The sequence below is a fragment of the Ambystoma mexicanum genome, chromosome 9, assembly GCF_040938575.1.
Source record: "Ambystoma mexicanum isolate Mex_15411 chromosome 9, UKY_AmexF1_1, whole genome shotgun sequence".
NCBI classification, from domain to species: Eukaryota; Metazoa; Chordata; class Amphibia; order Caudata; family Ambystomatidae; genus Ambystoma; species Ambystoma mexicanum.
In genome coordinates this window covers 452,608,247-452,635,392 of record NC_090931.1, presented here as the reverse complement: position 1 = coordinate 452,635,392, position 27,146 = coordinate 452,608,247, and the positions used below count along the sequence as shown (strand labels likewise).

At 44.7% G+C, this 27,146-nt stretch overlaps 1 protein-coding gene across 1 annotated transcript in view; it reads right to left on the bottom strand.

Annotated features, from left to right (window-relative positions):
• Positions 1 to 26,019, bottom strand: part of PRKRIP1 (PRKR interacting protein 1) — a 134,962-nt gene extending 108,943 nt beyond the window's left edge. Inside the window, exon 1 of the mRNA XM_069614959.1 lies at positions 25,797 to 26,019. Within this exon, the coding sequence (XP_069471060.1) occupies positions 25,797 to 25,958 (162 nt within the window). The 5' untranslated portion in view covers positions 25,959 to 26,019. The remainder of the gene's footprint in view (positions 1 to 25,796) is intronic.
• Between the last annotated feature and the right edge of the window lie 1,127 nt (positions 26,020 to 27,146).

Sequence of the window (27,146 nt, the reverse complement as noted above, 5' to 3'; positions counted from 1 at the left end):
ACAATCACTTTGGGATATAGTAGCGCATGGGAACAAAATGTGGAGGGAGGGAACAAAGTTCTCGCTTCAGGAACATGGAAGGGAGGTGTACTTGGGTTAGGATTGACAAAACCAAGTGCTGATTTGTTTGGTTGCATCTGTTTGTGAGTTGTATGTTTGTGTGTTTTTGTATTTCTTCACAGGGTGGGGAATCAAACAATTTAAATATGTCAATTTCTTGTAAAAAGTGTCTTGAAAGTTGTATCTTGGAATATTAATGGAGCAAATTGTGCAAACAAAGGAGAGATTTTTGAATTGTTTAAACGAGTTGGGGGCCGATATAGCCTTATTACAGGAAACATACTTAGTGGAAACAGAAGCAAAGAAATTGAAAAGGGGTTAGGTGGGAAATTTTTGCTCTCCATTCACCTCTGGTGCTAGAGAGGTTTGTACATTGATAAGAAAGAACTTGCCAATATCCATAATAACATGAAAGAAGGACAATGAAGGGAGAATTGTGTCATTATGAATATACAAAAATTATATTGTGTTTTGAATATTTATGCACCAAATGGGGCAGATGGGAAATTTGTGTCAGCCTTGCGCAGTTTTTGCAGAATGTGAATCAACCCAACCTCATAGTGGGAGGGGATTTTAATATCCCTTCGCCCATTGCTGGACAGAAGTGTAAGCAGTGTGTGTAATGAGAGTATGGTGAAACGCAGGGCCTGGAAGAGTGCAGGCTACAAGATATGTGGCGACGTCTACACCCACAAGGCTGTGAATACACATTTCATTCTGGTCGTCATAAAATGTATTCGCGAATTGATCTTCTCATGACGGCCAGATTATGTAGACAGTATTACAAGGGGGGTGATATTGGCACTATTCTGATTTCTGACCATGCCCCAGTCTCTCTTAAGATGTCATGTCCAATGCCTAAGACAAGTGGCTGGAAAATGAATGTTGCACTTCTGGATGATGTGGAGATATTGGACAAGATTGGGAAGGAAGCTATGTTTTTTGTGGATAGGAATTGGACGGATGGCATGTCAGTAGAGTATGTCTCGGAGGCAGTTAAATGCTACATGGAGGGGTATGTTGATCGGCCTCTCGAGTAAAAAGAAAAAAGAAAGGGAGATGGAGTAAAGAAACTTGAAGAGGAAATAGAAGAAATCAAAAAGCAAACAATGGTATACAGTAGATATTTGCTCAACTCTAAAACTCAAGAAAGATAAACTAGAGTACTTACAAAGAAGTTGGATAGGATCCGGTTTAAAACAAGATGCAACTACTATGAGGGGGGAGAAAGATGTGATCGTCTCCTTGAACACCGTCTACGAGTGATATGATATGGCATTTATAACGCGCCTATACACAAGTGTTTCAAGGCGCAACAAAGCAAGGGAGGGGGAAACAGAGGGAAGACACACAACGATCCTAGTAGGCCAGGTGAGACTGAGATCGCACAAGTGCAGGGGAGGGGACAGTGCAGTGCATAGGATAATAGTAGAATAAATAGAGACAATAAATAAAAGTGCAGCCAGCTGGTGGCAAGTGCAAGACATCATGCTAGAAGTGCTAGAAGGAGCTTTAGGGATACAGAAACAGTCCCCAAGTGCAAGGGTTGACAGGGGGGATCTGGTGTGGGGGTAAGTGCAGGTGTGCAACTGGCGGGGGGGGGGGCGCCGGAGGCCGAGATCAGAGGGTAGCCAGGTAACCAGGCAGGATCAGATTAAGCCAGGAGATCAGAAGGGGAGAGGAGGAGAGAAAGCAGAAGCAAAGAGGAAGGTCTTGAAGTGCTTCCGGAACCGGAGATGGTCAACCTCAAGTTTCAGAGAAGCAGGGAGGCCCCAGCAGAAGAAAGATCTGCCACCAACTCGCTGCTTGGAGAAGCGACTAACCCTGAGGGAGTTGGAGGCGGATGAGCGAAGAGCCCGAGAAGGAAGATTGTTAGGAAGAGAGAGTTGAAGGTATTGATGTCCTAGGCCCCAGAAGGCCTTGTGGACAATGCATAGGGATTTGAACTTAATCCTCGCCGCCACTGGGAGCCAGTGCAGAGATTTCAGTCCTGGAGAGATACGATCCCTGGGCTTGAGGCCAAGTACAAGTCTCGCAGTCCTGTTTTGGATGGGTTGCAGAGGGCGGAGAGTAGAGGCAGGCAGATTTAGAAAGAGGCTGTTGTAGTAGTCCAGCCTAGAGAGAACCAAAGCTCTGGAGACAGTGAGCTTCTGGTGAAGGAGAGGAAAGGAAGAATACCTCTGAGGAGGTGCAGCTGGTAGTGTGACTTCTTAGAGACAGTGATGTGAGGAGAGAAGGAAAGTGTGTAGTCGTAGAGGACACTGAGGTTTTTAGCCTCACAGGAGGGAGCAGGAAGAGAGGCTGGCCAGAGTGACAGGAAAGGAGGGAGCAGGTGTGCAGATGAGGGTAATCTCAGTTTTACAAGGCAGAGATCACTGGCGGCACACCACTCCTTGATGGCAGACAGACAGATGAGAGAAGGAGAAGAGGTGGCTGAAGGGAGCCTGTAAAAGCACTGAGTGTCATCCGCATGGCACTGAAAGTTGGGGCAGAGAGTGGCAATGCAATGGGCAAGAAGTGCTAGGTATTAGTTGAACAGCCAGTGAGAGAGGTTAGACCCCTGGGGAACATGACAGGTAGAGATCGAGATAGAGGAGGGGGGAAGGACCCAAGTTGGACATGGGAGGGTCGGTCGGAGAGGAAGGTCAGCCAAGCCAGAGCCCGATCGGCGATACCCAGGTTATCACAGAGACGGTTGAGCAGGATGGCATGGTTGACCGTGTCAAAGGCAGAAGAGAGATAAAGTAAGATAAGGACACAAGGGTTGTTGGAATCGAGTTGGAGAGATGCTTAGAAGAGCAGTTTCCGTGCTTCTGGCAGCTCTGAAGCCAGACTGATGGTCGTGGAGACAGCCAACAGATTCAGAGTGAAGATTAAGCTAGGAGATGGCCAGCTTTTCCAGGAGTTTGTACAGGAATGGAGTGATGGAGATTGGACGATAGTTTGCCGAGCAGGAAGGGCCAGCAGAGGGTTTCTTAAGAAGAGGGTGCACAAGGGAGTGCTTCAGGGGGGAATGGGACGACTCCAGAGGCGAAGGAGTGGTTGCCGAAATCAGCTAGAGCAGGAGCCAAGGTGTCAATCTGGTCCTTGATGGTTTTGGAGGAACAGGGGTGAACCCGTTTCAATGAGACTCATAGATCGGACTTGTCTAGAAACCTCATCTGAGGAGAACAGGGGAAAGGCAGAGAAGCAGGGAGGAGCGGTGGCCGAAGAAGGGCCAGAGGAGGAGCAGGCAGTAGAAGCAGGAGAGGAGGAGAGAGTGGACAGGATGTCCTGAGTTTTAGAGATGAAATGAGAAGCCAGGGCCGTCCAGATGGCTTGAGAGGGGACAGGAGAGGTAGAGACTGCAGCAGGATTGGCCAGCTCCTTGCAGATTTTAAAAGGTTTAGCCATGTTGTTAGATGCCCCGGAGACGCGGGCTTGGAAGAGGGCTCTCTTCTTGGTGCGGACCGAGAGCCGGTATTGCCTTTGGTGCAGGCGGCAGGCCAGTTTGTCAGAGGATGTACCAGAGGCACGCCATTTCCTCTCAGCAACCCTGCACTTGCGTTTAGGGTGACGAGGTCGGAGTTGTACCAAGAGCGGATCCTCATGACAGGGGCAAGAACATCAAGAGCGTCAGATATAGCAGAGTGGAGCATGGAAAGGGCTGTGTCAGGGTGTGAGTCAGCTAAGGAGGTTGGGGGAGGCGGGGATGAGAAAGTGGTGGCGAAAGCCTCAACTGACACAGGCTTCATGGGTCTGTTACCGAGAAGGTAGGTGGCAGTGCTGGGGTTGGCTTGGCCTGGGGGAAGAGAGGGGAGGAAAGGAGAAAGTGGTCACTCTAGGAGAGAGGAGTGGTGAGGGGACGAAAGGGGAAGGTCTGAAGAGATCAGAACATCCAGAGTGTGCCCTGCAGAGTGAGTCGGGCCAAAGGGGAGAGGAGAGAGAGACGCAAAGGTCACGAAAGAGTCCAGTGGAAGGACAGGAAGCATCCAGGTGGATGTTGTAGTCTCCAAGAAGGAGGAGTGGAGGAGACCAGGAGGGTCCGCCCACTCAGAGGAAGGAGGAGATCTGACCAGGTGGCCAATAGATGGTAGCGACAGTAGGGGAATTGGGGGGGTGAGGAGAAAGAGAAAGAGAGAACGAGGCAGTCGAAAGAGGAGTAGGCCTGCGTGGGAATGACAGAGGCAGGAATCTACTCAGGGAAGATCAGGGCTACACCCCCTCCGGAACGGTTGGACCTGGGTGGGGAAGAGGATTCTTGTAGCCATCAGGAAGGAGAGTATCAAAGCTTGTGACAGAGCTGGTCGTGAACCATGTCTCGGTGAGACCGAGGACATCGAGGTTAAGTTCCTCCAGGAGGTGGCAGATGTCAAGAGAAGTGTTTGACAGCTGAGCAAGAGTTTAGAGTGGCAACATGGAGGAGGTTGCCGTCCTTAAAAGACTTCCGAGGAGGGGTACAAATCAGAGGTACGCCCTGAAGAGGTGCAGAAGCAGCCCGAAGGGGGGGGGGGGGAGAAGAGGAAGGAGGAGAAGGCAGAGTAGCCAAGGAGGAGACAGCAGGGGGAGGCGAGGAAGCCGTGGAAGGGATAGAGGGGACAGCAGGAGAAGAAAGGAAATTGATGAGGCGCAGGAAGAGTCTATCAAAGAGGAGAAGGTTGGCTTGAGGGCCTTGGACCAAGATGGTACCGTTCAAGTAAACATTAATGATGACCTTAGAGGAGTGTAAGGAGGCCAGGAGGGCCTCCCACCAAGTGCCACCATTAATGCGAGAGGAAGAGAAGGGAGAGAGCACAGAGACCATACGTAGAGTCCATAGGTCTGGCGAGGGAACGACAAAGAGGATGTCAGTGAAAGTTTGGCTGGAGGAGGCACTGGTATATGTGTCAGCGATAGGGAGGACTGGGTTGGAGACTTTTAAACTTCTTCCTACCAGATTTAGTGAGAACAAGATAGTAGATAGAGAAGCAGTTAGAGAAGATAGGAGAGAAAGAGAGAGAGAGTGCATCATAGAATAGGTAGGGAGAGTAGAGAAAGTGAGTGGGAAGGGGTAGGTGAGAACACTGAGGACAGAGCAGGTTGCAAGCAGACGAGACAAGTAGACAATTGGACAAGATGACAGGCACTTAGAAAGTGGTAGAAAGGTGTGCTTGACGAGTGCTTTTGCTGGGAGGCAAGCCACGGAACGGCACTACATTCACAATGCAATTTTAAAAGCAGGATAAAAACACACCCAAGTTTGAGAGTCATGTAAAAGGGATAAAGGGCCTAGGTTTCACAATGCAATTTTTAAATACTTTCACAGTGCAGTTTTAAAGCAGGATAAAACAAGTTTGCGAGTCTGCTTATATGGTCAGGTTAGCAGGGTAGAGTGAGGATCGGACCTAACCCGGGCCACTCCTACCGTCCTTCTTACTTATGAACCAACCAAAATCAATAAGGACTTCAGAGAATATTATACCAAGCTATACACTTCGGATGTACAAATGAATTCTGACGCCATGAAGTTATACATTGAAGGTTATAATTTGAAGAGACTCAAACCGGAGGGGAGACTCAGCTTGGAGGAGGAACTGAGCATAGATTAATTTAAAGAGAGCGGTGTGTCACCTGAACACAGGGAAATGTCTGGGTCCGGACGGTCTGCCAGGTGAACTGTACAAGGTTATGCCAGATGAAGTATTTAATCTAATGTTGGCTGTGTTGCATTCCTCACAGAATAATGGTTTGCTGCTTCCAAACCGATCGGTAAATCTGAGAAGTGCAGACCTATATGTCTGATTAACACTGATTTTAGGAAGAATACCTAAACCCTATGGCAAAGCTTTTGAGATTACCATCGTAAAACTACTCAAATGGCTAATCGTTGAGCTTTGCCTCAACTCACCTAGACTATGGGCAAGCAATGAAGACCAACTCCAACATGGGAGGGTTGAGGGAAAAGAAACAAGAACACAAAGTACTTTGAACAAATAATTACCACAAATAGGTATTATGATCATATATTCAAGATCGAATCAAATGTACTAAATGGCATTAGTGCAAGTTACATGTAACTCTGCTTCAGAAAGTCTTTTAGAAGGGTTCTAAGTCTTGACCCTACTTATTAAGGTCAACCACAAATGTCAGCTGGGAGCCTAGGGCACTGGGTTGCACAGTTCATACCCCGGGAGTATGCTGGTATTTCTACAAGTTCAACCCAGATCCAGTCTCTTATAGGAAGGAGTGGATGGTTTTTGCGTAGAGGGGCAACATACTGGTCATGGTGTCGTTAAAGAGAGAAACAATGTTACCGATAGGAGTTTGCCTTGGGATCATTTGGGCCCCTTTCTGAAAGCAACCAGATAGGACTAATCCTGGGATACTGTCACTGCTTCCATGGGGGGAAAACCGTTCCAATGAGTCCAAGCAGGTGAGGTTGCTATCAGCAGGTGGATATAATGGGGGGGGGAAACCCTTCATGGGACCAGTAACTATCACCTTGGGAGAACACAGTATTTCCCCTTCTCATTCAGTCCCCTCCTTCCTATCACCACACTCTGTATCCTGTGGTCCTCTACACTAATCTGTGTAGAGTTGAGGAAACCAAGTCCCAGGCAAATACTGCGACGAAGAAGACTGGCACTGAACTATGTGATGATCATGAGTTCAGTATTGCGACAAGGAGGAAGGTTGGATAAATTAATACCCATAGAAAACAGCATAAGCAGTCTAGTTTCTGGAGACTGCCAATTGACATGAAAAAAAAGTACAAATTAGAAGGACTATGCCATTGGTCAAGCCTGCCCTTGAGGAACCGAGAGCGAAGTATGAATACTGCAGAGGGAGACAAGGGAAGAAGCTGTAGACAGGGACACCGGCGGAGAGAAGCTGCCGCCTCTAAAAGGTGCTGCCAAGAACAGACAGGCCACGAGAAACCAAAGACACTTGGGACGCAACCTGGAGCAAAGCCGCGCAGCTCAACTCGCTGAAGCAGGGATGCGGACCACAGCGGGAGCAGAGAGAAGGATCAGAAGCTCACTCAGAAAAGCTGAGCAGGAACCCAAAAACAAGGTACAGGTGCTGCCTCGATCCATGGGAGGGGCTGGTGACCAAACAAGGGGAGCAGATACGAACTAATAAGGCTGAGAACATACGGTTCAAGGACCCTAAGAGAAATATAAAAAGACTCAGAGATAGTATACACTTGGCAGGAGAGTGAACCAAGTGTCCTGGAAAACCAATACAAAGAGGGTCTGGGACACAAGTGAACCACAGAGGCAAAGCCAAAGTAGATGGGCGATGGACCCGAAGGAAATACAAAGGCAAAGCCCAAATAAGAGGGTCTGGGACCACCAGAAAATCAAGAAGAGCGATTGAAACAAACTGTATAAAATATCCTATGTGAAACAGTACCTGTATGAGGGATCAGAAACGTGAGGCGGACAACTTTGTAAAGAGGTGTCAACATCTGCCATTTTATTAAATAAAACAAGTTGAATGAATGCCTCACTATCCTTACTCTAACTAGGAGTTCCTTGCCTAAAGTAAACTAAAGGGAACACTCTAACCAAAGGATAATCTAACCCTCACACTTACAACAATCAAAACAAAAAGGTATTATATGGCAACTCAATTCAACAAATATATCCAACATGTAACAGTTTATTGAGAGGCGAACCTCAACACAGGGAGTTCCCTTCCCTACTCAATCAAGGTGATATGATATGGCATTTATAACGCGTCTATACACAAGTGTTTCAAGGCTTAAGTCACAAACTATTTAATGTCAGCCCTATTTCAGACACACATCATACCCTTTAGATCCCTCCCCCCGAGCTACCACTGAGCGAAGAACCAGGCTGGTGTATAGGAAATATATTTGTATTTATTTGATAAATAACGGAGATCACACTAAAACGACACACTACCTTCTTCATGGCTCACAATGATTCTTGTTACACAAATAAATCACACAAGTTGGTTGGGGAAAAAAAAAAACAAATCACAATTCTTTATTCTCTACAGATTTCACTTCAAGAAATAATCAAACTGGTCAATGAACAAAATGATTTTGAATTTCACTTAAAGGCCTGTGTTTGGGGAAGCTGAACCAATAAGATAACCCAATTAAATTGCAGTCTATAGTTTTCAGCACACACTGGGAATGAGCTTTGTTAATTTCGAATTTCAACAAAATTCACCCTGCAGTGTTCTGCCAAGGAGAAATAAATTAATATTTTTCGTTAAATAGGCTAAGGATCTTCACAGTTTTGTCCCCGGCCCACTATAAAAAGAAAGGATTTAAGGCAAGCATATTCCCACTTTGGTTTCAATTGGCTCAATTCTACTCACATTGAAAGCCTCTGCTTAAAGACCAGGAAAGCCAGTTGCGTTTCAGGACCCTCTTGAAGGACAGGGCAGGGGTCTGGTCACTCCATTCTCAAGGATGGTCCCCCACTCTTCACCATAGGGCCCAGTCCGCTTTATAATGCCCACTTAGCAATAGACAGTTCCACCCAATGCAATCTCAGCAATCTCCTTTGGTGTTTCCTTCGGCTGTTAGATTGTAAGTTTCAGCAGCTCTCTCCCTTTCCTCATAGTGCATCCACTTTATATACCAGTGATGACACCATCAAGATTTCAATACTGGGCAATGCCCTGCAAGAATTCTCGCAACCAAGATTGGACAAATACCCTTCTCTCTACACCACCACCTCAAATCCAGCCTCTCTCTAAGGATTGGTTTAGAAGTCTGGAGCAGACATATGGCAATTCCCATTTGCAATCCCCTTTTGTTTCATATCAACTTTTGGCAAAATCTTGTTATGTGTCAAAACCTTTGTGAAAATATATATTATATACATACACAACACAACACAACACAACACACACACACACACACACACACAGAGAGCTTTAACTCATCATGGGGAAGACAACAGCCAGGTCCGCACCATGTTGCACGGTCGTTTGGCACCATTAATAGTTAGGAACATGCCATTTATTCCCCACATTCCAAATTTTGCCCTCCATCAGCATGCCAATTCTCAGATTCGGGGTATGTTCAATGCAGCCAGGAATACCTTTTAGCTGGCCATTACAATTCCCTAAGTCACAGGTGGATTCCTTTTATTTCAACAAAATCGCCTGGAAATGATCTAAAAATAAATTAAGGCAGTATGATATATGGTTGCTGGGAAAAATTCCTAAATTACACTAGTCCTTTTAAAATAAAAAGCAAATCTTCATGTTATGCAAATTGTAGATCTCTGGTCTCTCCAGACCATTTGCCACTCTGGGCCAGCCTGTGAACAGAGTGTTTTATTTTAAATGAGTCTCTTTGTTGTTTGAAGTGTAGGCTGCAGATTGTAAATACCTGGGATGCACCGGCCAAGACAGAGAACCCCCCCTCCAACATTCCAGTCATACACTGGCTAAAACATTTGGCCTACACAGAACTGCCCTCAGAGACAGCAGGTCTAGGGAAACTTGGTTTTCGACACCCTTTGGGCAGGCCACATTTAATTGCAGTAGTAAATAGTGGGGATGCAAGCCAGGCTTTCAGTGGGAGAGTCCTTTGTGAATTTTGGACAGAGACCCACCATTTGTCCTTGGCTGAAAGGAACTCACTTATTGCATTTTCTAACATCAGCCTTCATTCTTCAACATACATTGTGTTTTACTATCAGGGTTCACTTTGCTTTTTGCCCTGAAAGTATAGGGCTGTTTCTTTCAGTCATTAATAAAATACCCTTAATTATCTGCTGTGTGTTTTTATGCTGAAAAGCGAGTCTGAATTGTCATAGTGCACCACCTTTTGATTGGTGGCAGTTTCAGCGAAAAGGCTGCATTTATTTCTTAGCCAGTAATGTGCTGCGTTTCTCCAATCAGCACTTGGATTACATTTTTATTTGAGCCTTCTCTGGATTTAAACTGCAGAAAGACACCCACATACTCTGCCAAAATCAGCCCCTTTTCAGCATGCAGGTTTCTGAATGCTGACAGGTCATTTCCGCAGTGGGCCCTTCAGTTCTGTTGGTTTGGGGCCTTTCATTACGCCCCACAAACATATAACCTGGTTCACAGTATGATCAATGCCTCTTGTGGACTGGTCGAACTTCCCTTCTCCAGATTCAAACAAGGGTTTTCTTCACAGTTCAAAAGAAAACAAGGAAATCCGATTTAACACAAAGTTCTGTTGCTTAATAAAATAGTTTGACAGTCATAAATTCTCACTCCTCCTGGAATATGAACGCTTTCACATTTTTGCCAACAACAAATAATTTGATCAGGATGGTTTGCTTCAATAATAACAGCAGAAAGAATTGTAACTTTTCTTCTATCAGTTTTCACTATTCTTTACCAAATGTCACAACTCAACATGTTGTTTTCCAATAATACCACTCTTCAGCACTTGCACCTTCTGCTACCTGGCTCACTCTTTCTTTCACCAAGTTTTTTCTGGTCAATCGTTTTACGGATATACTTGCCTGCCTGTCTACTTCTTCAAAACCACAACAAATAAATGCTTCAATGGTAACTTTTACAGTAGAATAACTACTTCAATAGTCTCCTTTAGCATCAAAATGATAGCAGCTTTCAGGGAATAGGACATTCACATTAATCCATAGTAGGACTGGTCTACAACTGTGTTGTGTGTTTTTTTTTTTTAAATTCATAGTCAAGTCTGGCAGGATAGTGATCCAGACCTGCAGATTTAATTTATAAATTGGAGCGAGAGCAGGGTAAGGGACTCCCCTCTGACATTTGAGAACTTTGTTTCGTATACGTTTGGAAAAACAGTTAAGTTAAAGAATGACTGCAAGTGTTTCTTCATAAAGAACTGAACAGTCAAATCCATGTCCAGAGTGAGAGGGGCCTCCCTCTGGATCAAGAAGATACAAATCAAGACTAACTAAGGAAAACTGGGTAAGGGACATAAATAAGTTTGGACACAGGACGGTGGACACCAATTTTATACGGCATCCTGACAGATTCATTAGTATATTTGGTTGAGGTAGAGCAACCCCACAGAGATAGGGCTAGATAGGTTTTCCTTTTCTTTTATTGTGACCAAAAAAAAAAAAAATAAGTATTTGCCAACAAACATACCACCACTTCTGCCCCCTTACACAAAGTATAGAAAAACGTGTGATGGTGTATCTTCAGAAATGTTGTACTTTTGCCAACTAACCACCCAGACCTCAAATTTTGTCATCAACAGTAGCAGTAACTGTGTTCCAGTCGGCAAGCGGCCTGTCAGGTGGCAAAGAAGAGGATCTATAAGCAGGATGGGCTGCTGCACTGGCAGTAGTGATGCCGTTGTGCCAGAAGGAAGAACTGCTTGAGCTGTGGCACAGTTGTGCTGTCCAATTCTTTGAAGGTGTAGCAAGGGCTCTGAAAGATGTACACTGTCTGGCAGAAGTAGTTAAGGTAGTAGAGGGACCCCTATGTTTGTGTTTCTTTGGGTTATAGCTTAGTACTTTATCTTGGAAAGCAACGACAGGCGTTGGGCTTTGTTAGCTGCCGGTGCTTCCACTTCTTTATATAGGGCCCACACATGCAATAGATAGCTAGGCTTTGCTGGAAGCAGGGAATCCTAGAGGGCTTGTGACTCGGATGAGTCTAATTCAAGATAAGAGAATGAGAGTTCCTGGATTCCCTCCTCTTGGTGGAATTCCGGTTTCCTTAGGTACCGGATAGAGCTTCACCATCAGAACAGTGCTAGAAAAGGGCAGGAACCAGCAGAGCATCCTTTCATTATTGTTTAGCTAAGCATCATCTTCTGCACTTCTAGGCTTACCTGAGGTATGACGAAGTAAGCAGGCATACCCCAGGTTTACATGGGAAATTGAGGATGTAAGTCCCACTCTGACTCTTAAGGACATCTAGTGGTGGTGACCATGGGGGCCAGATGCCTCCTCAAGCTAAAGGAGCATGGGACCGGGGGTTGCATGTGTAAGATGACCTGGTCACCCTCACTTATTCCACATCACTAGAAAGGAGTCAATTTCACACAAAAGACATCTCCATTTCCCAAGAATGCTTTCCTTCTCCCGATTGTCTCTGCGAGCAAGGTTTCTCCCCTTCTACTCATTATTATTATGGTGTTTATTGAGAACGGACCTAGCTTCGAGGAGCAACTGAGCGCTTTACAGAGGTATACAAAATACAGATACATAATGGAGTGCTTTTCAGAGGTAACATCAGAACAGATATACAGGGGGGGTAGGATAAAGAGAACAGCGTAGGGGTACAGCTGTAATGGGCGGCAGGGAGGAGAGGGGCGGGTGGTGTCTAGCAAGTCAGGTGGCGCGAGGGGCAACACGATGGCCTAGGTGTTGAGGAGGAGAGATTCCTTGAAGTGGAGGGTCTTGACTTCTTTTCTGAATTGTAGCAACGCAGGGGCTAATCGGATGCTGACGGGGCAAAGTTCCAATTTCTTGGGGCGTAGGCAGAGAAGGCTGGTTTTCTGTTACTTTCCTTTTTGCTTCAGAGTTCTTGCTAATAGGATCTTCTTAAATAGTCTCGTCACCCTCTGTATGAGTTCTTGTAATTCTTTGACCAGGTCTTTGGGCTTTTCCTTCTTTTTAGGGGTTGTTCTCGAGGAAGCAGTGAACATGTAAGTATGGGTAGGGACCCTAGGTGTGTGCGCTATAGGCACTATATCATTGAAGTGTGGCAAGCTGCGTCGCCAATGTCAGGAAGTGGGTGCACCCAAAAGCACCTACAGAATATATAGTTATGATAATGCACGACAGGCGTGATGCGCTCTGCCCATTGATTTGTAAATGTATTGCAATTCCTGGTTTTGTGTTTCTTCAGAGTTCCGATACAAAAAATATGCATGTGTTGCAGTGTCTTTATTAGAGCAGGATGTCAGCCGACACGTGTTTCGACATACGTTGTTTTCAAGGCTGGCAAGATCATCCAATAGTTTTAACAGAAATGAAAATTGTGAACCATATAGTATACATAACAAAAGTTATTTGGATAAGAAGTCCCAAAAGTTTGTTATGGGTCATTCACAATGCAACAAATATAATTAGTGTAACAAGATGTTTACATACCCCAAGTTTGTTTCGATCGTATATGGAGCATGGAGGGTTGTCAGAAAAAACAAAACAAGAAAAACCACCTAGTGAAACTCTTTTCTATGCAGTTTTATGCTGCTGCCATTTTCACAGTGTCTAGGAGCTCTCGGGATCTACAGGTATAGTCTTTTTATGAGAGAGCTACTAATAAATATTAATGAAATAAAGATGTTCTTAATAGAAAAGTGAATGCATGTTTTTCCATTCTGTATGAAGAGCAAATCAACAACCCCCAAAAAATATTGGTACAAATTCCCATGCTTATGACCATCCCCCCGAACCAGATAGTCCTCGCTAGGAGCTCCTGACTACTAGCCCTCAACAACAAGTGGCTCTTGCTAACGTAAAGGTTGGAGGCCCCTGCTATAGATCTTATCTTGCCACCCCAGGAATCCAGTAATACCAAACAGTTTGCCCTCTATCTTTTTGGGTTCTGCAACTGTGCATATCAACAGAGGTGTCCATTGCCTATTTCGTAACTGTCTCAGATTAAAGATCTGTCACTGGATATGCAACATTTGATTTAACAGAATATCTGCTCCTGTATTCTCCATGCATGAAGAAAGATGCCTTCTCTAGTGAGTAGAATCAAGACCTTGTACATTTGGCAGAGGGAACTATTTTAAGAACACCAATGGATAACATTATCTCAATTGAAGAGAGCTGCTTCATCCCTCCTCACCTATTTTCTATATAGTTGGCGTTATACATGTCTTCCTTGGTGTGTAAGGGAGACCTACAAATAAACTGTAGGTGAAAGGGCTAGGAGATGGATTATGTCTCTTCAAAGCATATCTAATTGTTCTTTTTGTATCAGGGGCTCTGCCTAGAGAAATGTGTACCACCTGCCAATACAGGTGTACATTTAGTGCAGACATTGGAATTAAGATTTTGTGAGCTGGAGCTAAAAGCATCTCCTGGGTATCTAGCATCACTGAGCAGGCAGGAGCTACATAGCGTGCTGAAATCTACCACGCATATGAGATGCAAACTCTACCTTTTTGTCCGTTTCATGTGATCTCCTACTCTTTAAATATCCCCAAGATGTGTTCTTAATTCTTATTTATACATCCTCAAACATGCAAAGAGTTATTTTTGTTATGACATTGCTTGGTCTTGCGAGTATACTTTCTCTCCTTGTAGCAGTTGTAGGCAAGCTAACCAAACTAATCAGTCTTCTAGGCTACAAGCAGGAAACATAGCTCACTGGTCATTGAATCCTGTTGTGCCTCCACCGGGAGTGATAAAAAGGGGTGTACTCTCAAATTCCGCCTGATGGAGAAGAAAGAGAAACTCCCTGTGTCGCCCTGTCACTACCTTACACCATCAAGTATCGGGACATAATGTCCCATCCAGGTTTTCTGGGTATGCATCCACATGAAAGTAGTTGTAGCCCAAGGCTCATTTATCCAGATAGGCTATTCGTTCTTCACACTTTTAAATTGCTTCCGATCACATCTATCTGCATTTTTCTATAGTACCACTAACCCGTAGGCCTCAGGTCACATCCTGTCTCGGAGTAAGATCCATCTAAAAAGGTAGCTGCAGGCTACCTAAACCATAATAGAACACAAAGAAACATTGGGGCATCCCGAAAATAGGAAAAAAGGTAAGCAGGCTTGCATATTCATCTGCAATACCTGCTTCAGGGTCCTGATCTTCTACTTCTGTAGTATCTTCTTTGTATGGTGCAGCCTCTGCAGTTCGCTAGAGGTATAGAGGAGGGGCTGTAACAGAGAATTTAACAGTTTGTTAAAAGAGTACAACTCCCTAAGTAGATGTGTAAATATAAGCTTGCAAGCAGACTATACACCCCAGTTTTGACTCAAGAGGCCCACGCTGTCCTCTATTAAGAGGAAAAGCTAACTGCATACCAGGTCGAGGGGAATATCCCCAAGAGTGCACTGTGCGTCGTTTTGCCTCACATGCCACGAGGAAGCCCAGGAGCATGAAGGCTTTAAATCTGATGGTGTGTGCAGCAACACTTAGGCCGGTGTTCCACCACTACCGCTAAGGCGCTCGTGCTTTGCATCATTGGGCGCCGCCATCTTGGTTTCGCGTGCATGTGCCAGGGTGCGCTGACACAGCACAGGACATGTGCAGTTCCTAGCCTGTCAGCATTCCCACAACAACAGACCACCAGCACCAGCCTAATTTCCATGCCGCTCCCATAAAGAACGAGCATCGAGCACTGCAGGTCGCAACTTCTTTGTTGTGCCCACTTGGTTTCTCCCTATTCTACATCTCCTGTGCTGTGGAGTGACAGTCCTTGACTCTCGCTGTATCCCTCTCCCACCCACCTTGTGTTCTGCTTGGACCTTGGTATGCCTTCCCTTTGGTTCCTCCTTGGCTCCCATGTAGCTCACTGTACCCGTATCCTTGGCCTACCCGCTTCTTTGTCCTTGCTCAACGTAAAGCTGGGGCATCTTCTCGTGGGGCAGGGAGGACAGTCAAGTTGCCCCTTCTGTGCGATACCCTATCCTGCTGGAAGTACTGAACCACCTACCTGACTACATTGGCTTCTGTTTTAGATCAATGGCATTGTGGCTCAGTCTCATCCTTTCCAAATTAAAATATTAGGTACGGAGTGCCAGTGCAGTGCACTGCTTGATAGATTGAGACACCCATCGCCTGAGCCATTCAGGAGCTTCGGGGTGAATTAAAGGCACTCAGTTTAGAGGTAGTGGCCATCAAATAAGAAAACCAAGCCAGGCGAGATATCGTGACTCACAATAACCCAATCGGGTCCCATGATATACGATCGTAACCCACGACCCCTCACAGAATTTTACAACCATTGCTGGGGTGCAGTTTCTCATTTGTCCTATTCACTTTTCTATTGAAAAAGCAAGAATCGGGTACATTGTGAATTACCTTACAAGAAACACACCTTACTTAAAACGCCTTAATTATCCTCGGGAAGCACTATACTTGTTCATTTGGCTGAATTTGAAAAAAGCATTTACAGACGTATTTTATTCCCCCTAAACTGGATGTACTGCACAAATCCATTTACTGGATCTTTAATAGGGATTCCAAACCTTATTCCAATACATCTGTCATTTTCAGCAGTTAGCGACCGATACTCGATGGCCTGAAGAAATGCAAAAGGCCTTGTTTAAACTAGGACTGCAAGAAGAGTTCATAGATGAGCTTGTTCACTTCCCTGAGCCGGAAACAGTGTAAACCATGATAGAGACTGTGCTCAGAATTGACCGCAGATTAACTGAAAGGCAAGCGGAAAGGTGACGCACTGATTCCACCAGGTCAGTCAATTGACCTCCACCTTCAATCGCCAGTCCTCCACCCCCTCATCCGCCCCAGGACGAAACCTGGAGTTGAACCTATGCAGTTGGGAGCTATCCATGGCCTACTATCAGAGACCGAAAGAAGACAAAGGAAAATCAACAGGGTACGCCTTTACTGCAGAGACAAACATTGCCTGGCCTGGATGGCCTGTCTGCCGGGTATAGTACCATTTTACCTAACCCCAAAAGTTTGTCCACCAATTTCCTGCATATATATATATATAAAGTATATAAAAAAATGTATAGGGATATGGTAGGGGGGGGTCTCCCCCACATATATATTTGTGGGAAATGAAAAAAATAAACATTTTTTAAATTATTTTTTAAAATAATTTTAAAAAATGTTAAAAAAATAAACAAAAAAAATTCGAACTTTTGGGAAGTCGAACCTTTGGGTTCAGTAAAATCACTTAGAACCGTCTGCCCAGAGGTGAAACCAGACCATCCAGTGGAAAACATTCATCCCATGCAACCATTTCCCTTAATGGTCCTCCAGGTCACCATCACTTGGGATTCAGGAAACGACAACATACCACCATGGCACTACTCGACTGCAGAGCCTCTGGAAACGATATGGACAAAAGATATGCCAAAGAAACTAGGATTCCTCTTCAACGAAAAGCCCAGGATGCTCGTATTGAAGGAATCTATGGTACCCGGCTACCCTCTGGTCCCGTACGACAGGAAACCATGCCGCTTCTATTATCCATCAGTCAGCACTGCAAAATGTTTTCTTTGGACATCATCATGTCCCAGTCTTATCCCGTGGTGCTGGGGTTGCCTTGACTAGTCAACCATAACCCTGCGATAAATTGGCCCTAGCAAACACTGACATTTGGATCCGACAGATGTATCTGTCAATTTTGTCCATCTGTGGCCTCCGTTCAACCTATGTACGCGGCTAGCCCAGTAGAACCCAATCCCCTTCCACTTTATTATCCTGAACTGCCGGAAGAAAGATACTGTAAAACGTTCTCTCCCGAGAGAATACATATCCCTTCCGCCTCATAGGCCCTTTGACTGCGAGATTCAGCTGCAGCCAGCAAACCCATTCCTCACGGATGCATCTATTCCCTCAATGTCCTGGAAGGAAGGAAGGAAGGAAGGAAGGAAGGAAGGAAGGAAGGAAGGAAGGAAGGAAGGAAGGAAGGAAGGAAGGAAGGAAGGAAGGAAGGAAGGAAGGAAGGAAGGAAGGAAGGAAGGAAGGAAGGAAGGAAGGAAGAGTTGTGGAGGTATATAAAAAGGACTGACTGGAGAAAGGATACATTCAGCCATCTTGATCACCTGCCAGAGCCATGTCGTTTTTCTACACAAAAAAAGAAGGGATGCTATGACCATGTATCGAACACTGCATGTACTGAACGACATAACACTGAAGGACCAGTACCCACTCCCTTTGATCTGGGACATAATGTATGCTTGCGAAATGCAAAAGTGTATACTAAAATAGACATCTATGATGCCTACCATTTGGTACGCATCAAGCAAGGAGACAAGTGGAAAACCACATTCAAGACCCCACTGGGGCATTAGGAGCACTGGGTGATGCTATTCGGACTCAATGTCCCTGCGCTTTTCCAGCGTTTCATGGAATCCATTTTTACTGGCATGCTGTGCATTTCTGCTCGGATTTATTTGGATGACAACCTGATATGTTCTTCTTCACTGGAAGAACATCGACTCCATGTGTCGGAAGTTCTGGAACAATACTTAGCCATCATCTTTAAGATGAGAGCAAGAAATGTGAACTCCATAAGACCTGCATAACATTTTTGGGTTATGACATCAGTGAAGAGGGTATTCATGTTGACCCTAAAAAGATCAAGACAGTGGCTGAATAGCAAAGCCCATGTGACATCAAGGCTGTGCAGTGACTCGCGAATTTCTACGGCCGCTTCATTAATAACTTTACAGCTCTGGCAGCAGATCTTTCCCGCCTTATGCGCAAGGGTCGCAACTTTGAATGGGATTCCAAGAGACAAATAGACTTTCAGTTTATCAAAAATGAATTCCTCAAAGTTCCCATCCTCAAGCATCCAGGCGATATGCGTCCTTTCATTTTGACAGTGATGCTCCCTCCATGTCTATCCGAGCCGTGCTGGTGCAATAGAACCTCACTCCTGCTATGGAACACCCAAATCTCTTATCACTCCGGTCAGCTCACTAGCAGTGAATGCAATGATGCAATCATAGAAATTGAACTCCTTGCTGTCAAGGAAGAATTACAAAAATAGAGACACCATCTCATCTCCTAGGTGGGCGTTACTCAGTTGAAGTCAGGACTCACCACAGGAACCTGCAATTTCTGCGCCCCAACCTGCACCAATAGTCCTCCAGCACATTGTACACTTTTCTTTTCTCAGCTTGGCCTCAAAATCACATATATTCCTAGAAGCCAGAATCAAAGCGCAAATGCCCTTTCACATATCCAGCCCTACAGATAAGGGGTGAACTGGCCACTTTTTACTCCCTAAAAATAGGCAAACACTCCCAAAAAATAAAAATAGGGAGTAGAAATACTTCCAACAAAAAATAGGAAAAACACACATAGAAACGTGTGCCCCTGACTCCCCTACAATGCTCAATGGATATGTTGGACCAGTAGTGCAGGTAGTACCACACGAAGAAACTAAGACGTAAACCTGTATCTTTTAAAGTGCATGAATAACTAGGTGCAAGCAAATAATTATTCTTTAAACATTTCCATTTTCTAGGTAAAACATTTTTACTTGCTTATACAAATACTCATTGGGAATGACTTACATGTTTACTCCCTAATAAAAATTACTTTACTCCCAACTTTAAAAAATAGGGAGTAAAATACTCCCACTTCCAAATCTTACCCGGAGCACTGCAAATATCACAGAAGCTAGTGTCAACCAAGTCTTAGAGAAACCCCTACTCATACCCGCTAAACACTTTCTAGCTGCAGTGTTGCTCTTCCTTCAAAAAGGTACGAACATATCTCTTGACTGATCCGATAGTCCCAGACCTGCTTTCTCAACCTGAAATCAGTGACAAGGAGGGGTTAATTTTTCCTGTCCACTTCCTTACAGAAGACCATTATATGTGGTTCCCACGATTCAAAGACAGCCGGACATCGGGGCCAAAAAGCCACCACCAAACTTGCGTCCAGACAATTCTGGTGGCCTATACTAAGAAACCGGTGTCAGAATATGTCGATTCCTGTCCCAAGCGCGCTATTCAGAAAAAACACTGTCATTGTTCTGTTGCATTCACTAGAAATTCCCCCCTACACATGGCACAATACAGTTGTGGACATTATTGTTGAGCACCCACCTTCCCATGGCTACATCTCTATCATGGTTGTGGTTGAGTGCTTTAGCAAAATGCCCCATTTCATTCCACTACTCAAGATCTCCACTGCCACTCAAACAGCTTCAGTGTTCTTGCATAACGTCTATCGGCTTCACGGATTACCTGAAAAGATCATTTTGGATCATGGATAACAATTAATTTCCTGTTTTTTGGGCTACACTTTGCCAGGCATTGGGCATGGCACTGGGCATAAAAAGAGCAGTTATGGTTACCATCCCCAAACCAACGGACAGCTGAAAGAACTAATCAAACCTGGACATAACCTGAGGTAATATTCCAATACTCTGCAATCTGATTCATCTGAATACCTGGCAACAGCCAAAGTACTGTAACACTATCACAAATCAAAGCCCATGCTACTGTGTTTAGAGTCAGCATCCCAAGACCTTGCCTTGGCTAGGACTCATGTCTCCACCTCTGAAGTTCCATCCACCCATGACAGAATCCTCAGACTCCAAGACACACACAAGTCTGTTACCAGCATCCCGAAAAAAACCACAAAAAAATAAATACATTTAAAAGAAAACAAAAAAACAAGTGTACGCTAATAGAAGCACCCCCTAACCACCTTAGCAGGTCAGAAATTGGTTATCAGCGACTGACCTGCCTTTACGTAATATCCCTGAAAACGAGCCCACGCTTTTTGGGTCCATTCCGCATCAGCAAACAGCTTTCCTCAGTCGCTTTTTGTTATGTTATGTTATTTTGCATTTATATAGCGCCTTATATACCATTGGTATGGTCTGAAGGCGCTGGTAGGTTGAACGCCCTTGGGAACCGAAGTTCAGGTCAGTAGAGAGAGTAGGGAGAGTCAACGGCGCGTGTGCGCACCGGGTATGTGTGCAGCTGGTGCGGTATTCGTGAAATAGCTGCTTTTTAGCGGTAGGTGTGGTGGTTGAGATCAGGGGTATGTGTTCGTTCTGGCAGGATTTATCCAGACCGACTGTGGCTGCATTAGGCCTGAGGAGAACGCCTGGCTGGGTGTGTGTAACCAGCAGTGATTACTTAGAATGTTGGGGAGTGAGCGGGAGATGTTAGTATGAGACTAGTTATACCGAATGGTGTCATAGTATCTCTGTGTTCTAGTTGAGTGGTGGTGTACAGAAGAGAATAAGCGTGGGGTGTGATATGATGCGTTACATGCTCTTTCAAACGTTCCCTGCATTCCAGACCATAGTATGTACGTCGCGCAGTTCTATCAAAGAAATGCAACTTTCTCAGAGAGGCTATTGGGCACAACTTCTAAATACACACATATGCTTTTGTGTACAAGTTGCCATCCCACTGGTGCATACATCCAATATTCCAAATGTCACTTCCCGTTTTGGGCATCCTAGCCTTGTCCTCCACCTGCGATTGTGAACGGGCAATCTGATTAGGAGCCGTCAGCCGTATGTGATGCCAGGTTATAGCGTGGCCGCTTGCAATACTCAATCATTGGAAAGGCCCGAGAACCCACGACGCATGCCCATGGTCCTCGATTTGTCCAGCACTTCTATCATCCCTGGAAGCCTTGGGCACCTGCCTCTCCAGGACGGGTGCGAGTGTCACACCCCACCCATGTGAGTCTCATGCTGTGAGCAGGGGTGGAAGAAAAGCCTTACCTGGAGGGAAGATAGCATGTCAGCACGTCTCTACTTGTTTGTTGTCATGAGTCTCTCTCTGCCTTCCCTTTTGTTCCTCTTTAGTTCCTGGATATCTTTCTTTTTCTGCATCCTTGGCCAACTGCTTTTCTGCTCCAGGTTCAACCATCAGATGTCCCAGTTCAGTGCTTGCACTGTACTTGCACCACGTAAAGCTGGGGCATCTTCTTGTGATGCAGGGAGGCGGTCAAGTTGCCCCTTCAGTACGATACCCTATCACGTTGAGAGTACTGAACCACCTACCTGCCTACATTAGCTTCTGTGGTTATATGTCACCGGCATCGTGGCTCAGTCTCATCCTTTCCCAACATAAATATCAGGTACGAAGCTCCAGCATAGCGCAATGCTTCTTACCATATTCAAAACCCACCAATTTAAAAGTGCATATACTTCCTTCCAGCTTTTCCGTCTCTAGAACCTGGCCCTTCATGGCATTTTTTAAGCCTACGGGAGTCTGTAGAAGGGCTCTGCCCTCCTGATTTCTTGGGCTTGCTTTAAACATGCAGAGGCTCACAATGGCACCCAGGCACTGCGGAAGTCCCGACCAATGCTGTGCCAAAGGCAGGTCTTAAAGATTTTGCTGAAATGGACAAGCCTAGTGCTTTAAGTGTACAGCAGCTGTCGTTTGTTTGGCACAGTATAAAATGTTGTGCCATGAAGGGGGAAAATAGTGCTAATATTTCAGGGAATTGCAAACACAGCAACAACCCTCCTTAACATTTTCATTAAAAGCGGCCCAGGTCTACATGCTATGCAGATCACCTTTTCCCTTTGCCTACAGGTTTTTTGAAGCACTTCCACTTCAGTTCCAGGCTGAATCTCTCCACTTTGGCTTGTTGGCTAGCTAGCTGGCTAGGCAGTCTATCAACCCTGATCTCTGGTTGCACTATTCATGTTGTTGGCTTGCAACCTGAAAGGTTCCCTGCCTGCCCCTCGGTCGGGTGAGGCTTTAAGCACTGTAGAAGCAACAAAGCAGGTTGTAGCCGTAAAGGCAACAGTGAAAGCATAGCAACATGACATAACAGAAGGTTGCCAGACTGTCACTGCGTATACAGACACCCGGCCCTTTTCACCCTGCCTACAAATGGACATGCATTTAATGTATCTTCGACATATTTGACAAATGCGGATGCAATTTGCATGCGTATGCATTTAAAGTATAGCCGAACCCTCAACTGTAGGCAGTTGCTCTTGGGTTTGACAGAGTAATATATAACAGTGTGCTCCCTTTTAGCATTGCAACCCACAGAACATAACTGAGCCTCACGAAAATATTCAATCCAGCCGCTGTATCACCGACATAGCAATCCTTGCTGCGCCTGAACATGGCGCTTTGCAGCTAAAACAAGGCCAGTAGGTGCTATATAATATCAAGAAACGCAACACGGAACGACTACACTCCTTCTCCCTTTTCTACCGTAAGCCAATCTAGAATGGCTCTTGGTAAGGGTGATAGTTTTCATCAACCTCTCCCTTTGTGGCCACCAGCACTCATTCTGCACTCTCCCTTTGTGTCCACCAGCACTCATTCTGCACTCTCCCTTTGTGTCCACCAGCACTCAGTCTGCAAACAGCCAGTTCTTGGCTCTGACACTTAGCCAGCAGGCTCGGATATAACAGAACCCCCACAGGCCTTAAGCAGGTTGGTATCCTAAATGAGTGTACAGCTAGTAGCTGCCCCAACTACCAGAACTCTTGAACCCACAACATGACTGACCATAAAACCACCACCACACTAGTAATGTCCTCCATTAAAGTTCTGATGGCCCATAAAGGAATCCATCATCCATTCTTTTGATTACATTTTCTTAGGATCAAAACACTGAAAACTGTACATTCTTCACAAACATCACTATGACTCACCCTTATGTTTTCATTTCCCTACATGTTGCGAGTTAGGCCTGTACGTTTCTGTCTACTAAGCCTTTTCTCTCTTCCCTTTTTCCCCCGCTCTCTTAACTATGTCATTGTCTTTTCACCCCACAGACGATAGTCTGACTATCACTCTGAACGAGTTCCAAATTCGTCACTACAGTGACATGGCTTGGCAATTTAAGACCACTACAGTCGGGATATGCACAGTATGAAAGACATAACAAACCATATAGTGAAATCTTAACGTGGGATTGGTCCTTTTCCAACTTTCTGTTAAAAGGTAAATCACTGTTTCTTTATTTTGCCTCATTTGCAGTCTAATACCCATTCATGGTTATAAATTGAAAATTCTAAGCTACTAGCTGAACATAAAAAAGAAAAATGTCTTACTTGTGAAGAATCAATTATCACAAGCCAGCGGCTAATGCACATTTTGAAATTTGCCCAGAGTCCATGATTACCAGCAACTAATAGGGGGTTGAGAAGGTAGTGATATACAGCAAGATCTAAACCAGCCAAGGTCTTCCTGTAGGTTTCTGGCCTCTTGGGTTTTCGGGATCTCCTGTTACCTCAGTGTGACCCAGATCAAAATATCTCCATGCCAATTATCCCATTCCAAAATTTTCCCATTGTCATGCAGACTTCTTGAAGTGCCTATACCCCACTTACACGAGAATGCCTGCTCCTCCATCTGAGGGAAGTTTCAGAATTCCCATTAAGAGTACAATACGTTTCCTGGGTGTAGCTGAGCCAATGTGTTGTGGGAGAAGCTTCAAAGACAGAAGCATCTAATTTGTAGGCAAAAGTGGACATCGGACCACAGGGATAATGTCTATCAGCAAATTTGGTTGAATCCCCTCATGAATCACTACATTCATCTTCGTGATAAGATTTAGCTTACATTTACTTTAGCACTGTCCCACTATTGAAACGGATAGTAACTCTGCCACCATATAGCTTTCCAAGTTATAAGCATTAACATTGAACTATGTAATAAAAGGGAGGCCATTAATTCCAAGTTACGTCTCCTTCAGATCACTAATCCAGTTCAATGGTTGTGTACAGGACTTCACCAGTATAGCCTATGTCCTCCAACTCAACAATGGCTCATCTGTCAGCATAACTTTATTTGTCCACATATTCGTTATGCTGTTCAAACGTTCCTTTTCGTTGCTCATTATTTGCACTACAGCTTAAAACGTTGGACAATATTCAAAGAGAACCCCCTTCACGATGAGCAGCTACAATTAACTTTCAGTGTAAGGTTGATAATTGACCAACCATGGCCCCCTGGGAGAGCCTACTGACTATTTCATTTATTTTATTGATTTTTATAATGCGCCTAATACCATACCTGAGTTCGGTTTCTTAGCGCTGATCCGGGATTCAAACCTCCCGCTGCTCTGCCCCTGTGCTATCCTCAGTTCACTGTGCTGGCAGTCTAGCTGCTGCTCCAGAACACGAGTGAGAGGCTGGCCCCTATGCCTAGAACTCTGCCTCACAATAGCCATCAAAGGGTCGAAATATAGCTGTAGAGCAAGGTTTCATTTATCACTTACGCGGGCTCCTCTGCTCATGGTATCGTTTTCTGTCCTGGGCTTGTTCCCTCGCAGGTAAGAGCCACCTACACCCACAATGTTGCATATGCCTCTCCGGCAATGAACTTCCTAAACTCCAACAAGTTACGCATTAGAGGTCGATAACTCCAATTTGCAGCATAATCCCCAGTTCTGGCAAGTCAGTGTCGCACAGTGGTTTCAACTCACCGTGAGTCAGAGATGTCAGCTCAAAATAACAATGGAGGTAATGGGTGACGGTATTATGGTAACTATACATTGAACTTACTTTTTCATGCATCCGAGCTTAGTTTATACATCCTATTTGCACGTTTTTTGTTGTTATATATATATATATATATATATATATATATATATAAGCACCACCTTGCAGCCTAAACAATGCTACCGAGAAGAGAAAGTATGCTGAAAAACAGCTCTCCTCCATTTCGGTGCTGCTTTGCAATGGCCTTTCCTTCCCACAGTCATCCTCCTTCTGTCAGGCTTTCTCCCTAAGAGTGCTTCCCCTTGACAGTGCTCGCATCCACCACCGTCTCCTTTGTCACAGTCCTTTCCCTTCGTCATAGGGGTGCATTTATAGTTGAAAATAAAAATCTACACGTTCCTGAACAGAAAAATAGAAATGCATGGACTTTTAGAGCTACGCAAATGTCATTTCTTTAAGTTTGCTGTACGAAAAAAAGCAGCAACTTCTCTCAAGTAACTTTTTGTACACATCCAATTTGCCTGCAGCTAAAAGACTTGCATCCAGCACCTTTTGTGTACTGTCATCCTTCAACGTGTATAGTTTTACTGGCCAACCCCATGTTCTATGCAAGGGAAAATACTATATCGCCACACTGAAGCGGATTGGGAATCATACAATGTGCATAGCTTTGGGTTGATATTTGTGTCCGCTTGAACTAGAAAGCGGCTCCCCTTCGTAGCAATACTGCTCACCGGGTTCTTCATGAGACGATCCAGTTTCAGTCGCTGCTCTTCAATGGCATTTTTGGGGATAACCAAAGGTTGCGGTGGTTTCTTTGGTCGTGGGGGTTTCGGCTCCGAGGACTGGGCAGCCATAATTCCAAAGAGGTATGGAGGCCGGGCGCAAGATACCATTAGAGGAAGGGACCTAGCAACGCGCCCTCTTCGCGTGACTTAAAACTATCACATGCAACGTATCTCTCTACAATCGCTTTACGCGCTGTTCTAGGCAACCGACACTACTTGATCGACAGCTGGACGACAAGTAATGATGGTGCTGGAGGGCAGGCGATCACTGGCATGCTTCAGACATTGAGAAAGCGTTATCCAAACTCTGTATGGAATTTGTAAAGGAGGGAGATCTGAAATTAGTTTAGAATGCAAGGTCTGTGGATTTAGGGGTGGTGATAATCACTTGATTGCATAATGGGGCCAGCAGAACTGCTAATGAAATGTTACAGAATGTCATAGATTTTTATTGTAAATGCTTCTTTCAAGTTAATTATTTTTATGATCTAAAATGAATTGTCTAATCAAATGTACAATGTTTTCCTTTCTGTAACTTAGCTTTGTCTTATAAATGTGTTGAAATGCCCTGATTATTGCATAGCTCTCAACCATTTGTGTTGCAAAGGCGGGTGAAAACACCCGATTTTATTTTTGGCGGGTGAGAGGCCCATTGAAACGAATGGGCGTGCTGGAGGCTTGGCGGGTGAGGCAGCTGTTTACAAGGCGGGTGACACCCGCCAAAAGCGTGTGAGTTGAGAGCTATGTTATTGTGTAAATAATGTTGAATTTAACTTTTTTGCAATTTATGGTTAAAATGTTATGAAAAATTGAAAAAAGTTGATTGATTTCAGCTAAATTTCAATGTAAAAATTTTTTAAAAAAGATAACGCAGTGAGCTCGACCGACGAGGACCTAAATTGGATTTTGTATGAATGGTCTGGATGCATACATGCCAACATTCAGAACCACCTGCAAGGGAGATTTCCACCAGGAAATCGGGAGACCTACATTTCCCCATAGGAATGCATTGGGCTACAGTTATTTTCCTAAATCCGGGAGGGTTGGCATGTATGTGAATGGGTCCTTTCAAAGTACAGGATTTAACAACTTGTATTAAATATCACTTTACTGTATAAATGTATAGTAATGTGTCTACTGTTACATTATGCGGACGGTTACTGTTACATTATTATGATGGTGTGTTTGATGAATGAATGGGGGAGAAGTGTAGTAATGTGCCTATGTACATTACGTCATGCTTAGCTGTCAGTGGGATGGCTGTCAGTGGAATGTGATGGTGTCACTTTGAATGTT